The 3045-nt window shown below is 42.7% G+C and overlaps 1 protein-coding gene across 1 annotated transcript in view; it reads left to right on the top strand.

Moving 5' to 3' along the window:
• Kif15 (kinesin family member 15) overlaps nt 1-3045 on the top strand; it is a 53091-nt gene that overhangs the window by 24513 nt on the left and 25533 nt on the right. The window contains exons 12-14 of the mRNA XM_005348151.3: nt 738-814; nt 1017-1226; nt 2028-2205. Coding sequence (XP_005348208.1) covers nt 738-814; nt 1017-1226; nt 2028-2205 — 465 coding nt within the window. The remainder of the gene's footprint in view (nt 1-737; nt 815-1016; nt 1227-2027; nt 2206-3045) is intronic.

Below are 3045 nucleotides of genomic sequence, written 5' to 3' on the forward strand. Positions count from 1 at the left end.
GCTATAATAATATAGAGTACACGTTGCTATAATAATAGAGAGTACGCATTGCTATAATAATATAGAGTATGCGTTGCTATAATAATATAGAGTACGCATTGCTATAATAATATAGAGTATGCGTTGCTATAATAATATAGAGTACACGTTGCTATAATAATATAGAGTACGCATTGCTATAATAATATAGAGTATGCGTTGCTATAATATAGAGTACACGTTGCTATAATAATATAGAGTACACGTTGGAATAATAATATAAGCATAGTCTGTGTACCTGATTCCCAGAAGTCAGGGAGCTGAGGCAAGGTGTTTAGATTTAGACTAGCCTAGGCTACAGAATGAGTTTTAGGCCAGTCCCTACTACAGAGCTACAGACGAAGACAATAAATAAATAAGAGTTTGCATTAGGCTGGAGGGACTGTGTTCTCCTCCAGGTGCTGTAGACTCATTTCTAAGCAAGCTCTGGTGGCTCATGCCTGTAAGTCCAGCATTTGAGAGGCTAAGGCAGGATTGCCAGGTGTTCAAGGCCAACCTGGGCTACAGTTTTTAAAACAACCCACTTCCAATTCTTTCAGCACATGTATTTATGCTAAGTAAATAACGAGAAACGTGTTTCCTTTGTAGAACAGCCTGTTTGCTGAGAGAGTTAGCATGAAATTGGTCACCAGTGAGAGTGGGCAGAAATAAAGTCTTAGTTTTGACAAATGGACATGTTTCTTATTTTCCCTTTTTAGACAAAGAGAAGACTAACTACATAGAACATTTCCTGGAAGCAATGCTATTCTTTAAGAAATCTGAGCAGGAAAAGAAGGTAGGAGACAGAAAGAGATCTGGGACATTTTGGACTTTGCTGTCGTGTTGGTTTTCATCATTTCAGGGAGTGACACAAAGCACCAGATGTGAAGGAAAGGGCTTCGTGCCTTTGAGTTTGGAGTTGGTGCTCCCTGCCGGGTTCATGAGAATAGGAAAGCTAAATTAATTTTCATATTTAACTGAATCATGATTTTTTTAAGTCTCTGGCAGAAAAAATTACCCAACTAGAAGACCTCACCCTCAAAAAGGAAAAATTCATTCAGTCTAATAAAATGATCGTGAAGTTCCGCGAGGACCAGATAATGCGTCTAGAGAGGCTGCAGAAGGAGGCCCGGGGACGCTTCCTGCCTGAGGAGCAGGACCGTCTGTTGTCGGAGCTGAGGGACGAGATCCAGACTCTGCGAGAACAAGTGAGTGCAAGCTGCTGCTGCATCCCTAGGGAGGAGCTCTAGGGCATGTGTGCAGTCTTCAGCAGCTCGTTCTGTTGTACCGTGAGCTTGACTGGCAGTGTGAGCTGCGTGATTTCCTCTCCCTTTTCCAAGTCTGCAGCTGAAGACAGAAGGAAAGGCAATGCCTTGGGCTCCACAGCAGCGGTCCTTACCCCAGCCTCCGCAGAGCTGAGCTTTTCAGGGGGCTCCTTTTCTCTAGACAGGATGAGTTTCACGAGGCACCCAATTTGAAAACCAAAATAAATTTTTTGTGTCCAATATATTTAATACATGTCCAATCAATGGATAAATATTTTACTTCCATTTTTTTATATGCTTTCCTGCACTTTGCTAGTTAATGTATTTTGGAGGGCAAATTTAATCTTAATAGACATGAATTTTCCTTATTCTCCCACCTCTTTTTAAAGATTTATTTATTGTATTTTCTGTGTATGGGTGTTTTGCTTGCATATATGTCTATGTACCATGTGCTTCCGTGGTACCTGAGGAAGCCAGCAGAGGGTGTTGCCTATCCTGGAACTGGAATTACAGCCATGTGGGTGCTGCAAGTTAAACCCAGGTTCTCTGAAAAAGCAGTCAGTGTTTTTAACTGCTGAGACATCTCTCTACCCCCTTTTACCCCCTTACTCCTTTTATTTATTTTTCTGTGCTGGAGATCAACCCAGAGCCTTTCGCATGCTAGGCTCTGAATGGCTTTTAGAGAGACCAGTTCCTTAGGACATTTTGTGAACACATGATGTGTGTGATTTCTCAATGTCACAGGTGGAGCACCACCCCAGAGTTGCAAAGTATGCTATGGAAAATCATTCCCTCCGGGAAGAGAACAGAAGACTGAAATTATTAGAGCCTGTGAGAAGAGCCCATGAAATAGATGCCCAGTCTATTGCGAGACTAGAAAAGGCTTTCTCTGAAGTGTCTAGCAAAGAGAACAACGACAAAGGTAAGAAGCGATGTGAGAAGGGGCTGTGGAGCACTGGCTGCTCCTCCAGAGGACCCAAGTTCAATTCCAAGTACCCATGTGGGAGCTTAGACTGTCTATATCTTCATTCTTACAGAGAATGATGCTCTCTTCTGGCTTCCATGGGCACCAGGCATACATGTGGTGCACAGACACACATAAAGAAAAATACACATGCACATAGGATAAAAAAAAAAAACCCTGAAGAATTTATGGGATTGGAAAGATAATGTCAGTAAGGTGTTTGCTGTATTAACATGAGGAGAGAACTGGGATTCTCTGGTTAGCCAGCCTAGCCTATTAGGAAAACTGTTACGCCATTTAGAGACCTCCTTTTTGGTAGATGGCTCCTGAGGGAAAAGACTTGAGGCTGCTTTCTGGTCTGCACATGGCTCACACACACAGACAGAGAAAGAGGAAAGAACATTTATAGCAGGGTGTGCAGGTGATACACACCTGGAATCCAAGCACTCAGGAGGCTGAGGCTGGGGGATAGTAAGTTCTAGGCTAACCTGGGCTATGAAGTAAGACCTACTCCCACCACAGAAAACAAACAAAAAATGCCACTGACGGAGCTCTATCCCTAGTCGCTTCTCTTGTTTTTCATTTTATCTCTCTATCATCTGTCTCTTTATCTACTTTAGACTTATTGAGACAGGGTTTCTCTGTGTGTCTGTAGCTGTCCTGGAACTCACTCTATAGATCAGGCTAGCCTTGAACTCAGAGATCTGCCTTCCTCTGCGTCTGAGTGCTGGGTATAAATGTGTGTGCTCCTGCTGCCCAGCTCTTTTGCTTGTTTGGTTTTTTCTTCTTGCTTTTTCC

The sequence above is a fragment of the Microtus ochrogaster genome, chromosome 5, assembly GCF_000317375.1.
Source record: "Microtus ochrogaster isolate Prairie Vole_2 chromosome 5, MicOch1.0, whole genome shotgun sequence".
Taxonomy (NCBI): Eukaryota; Metazoa; Chordata; class Mammalia; order Rodentia; family Cricetidae; genus Microtus; species Microtus ochrogaster.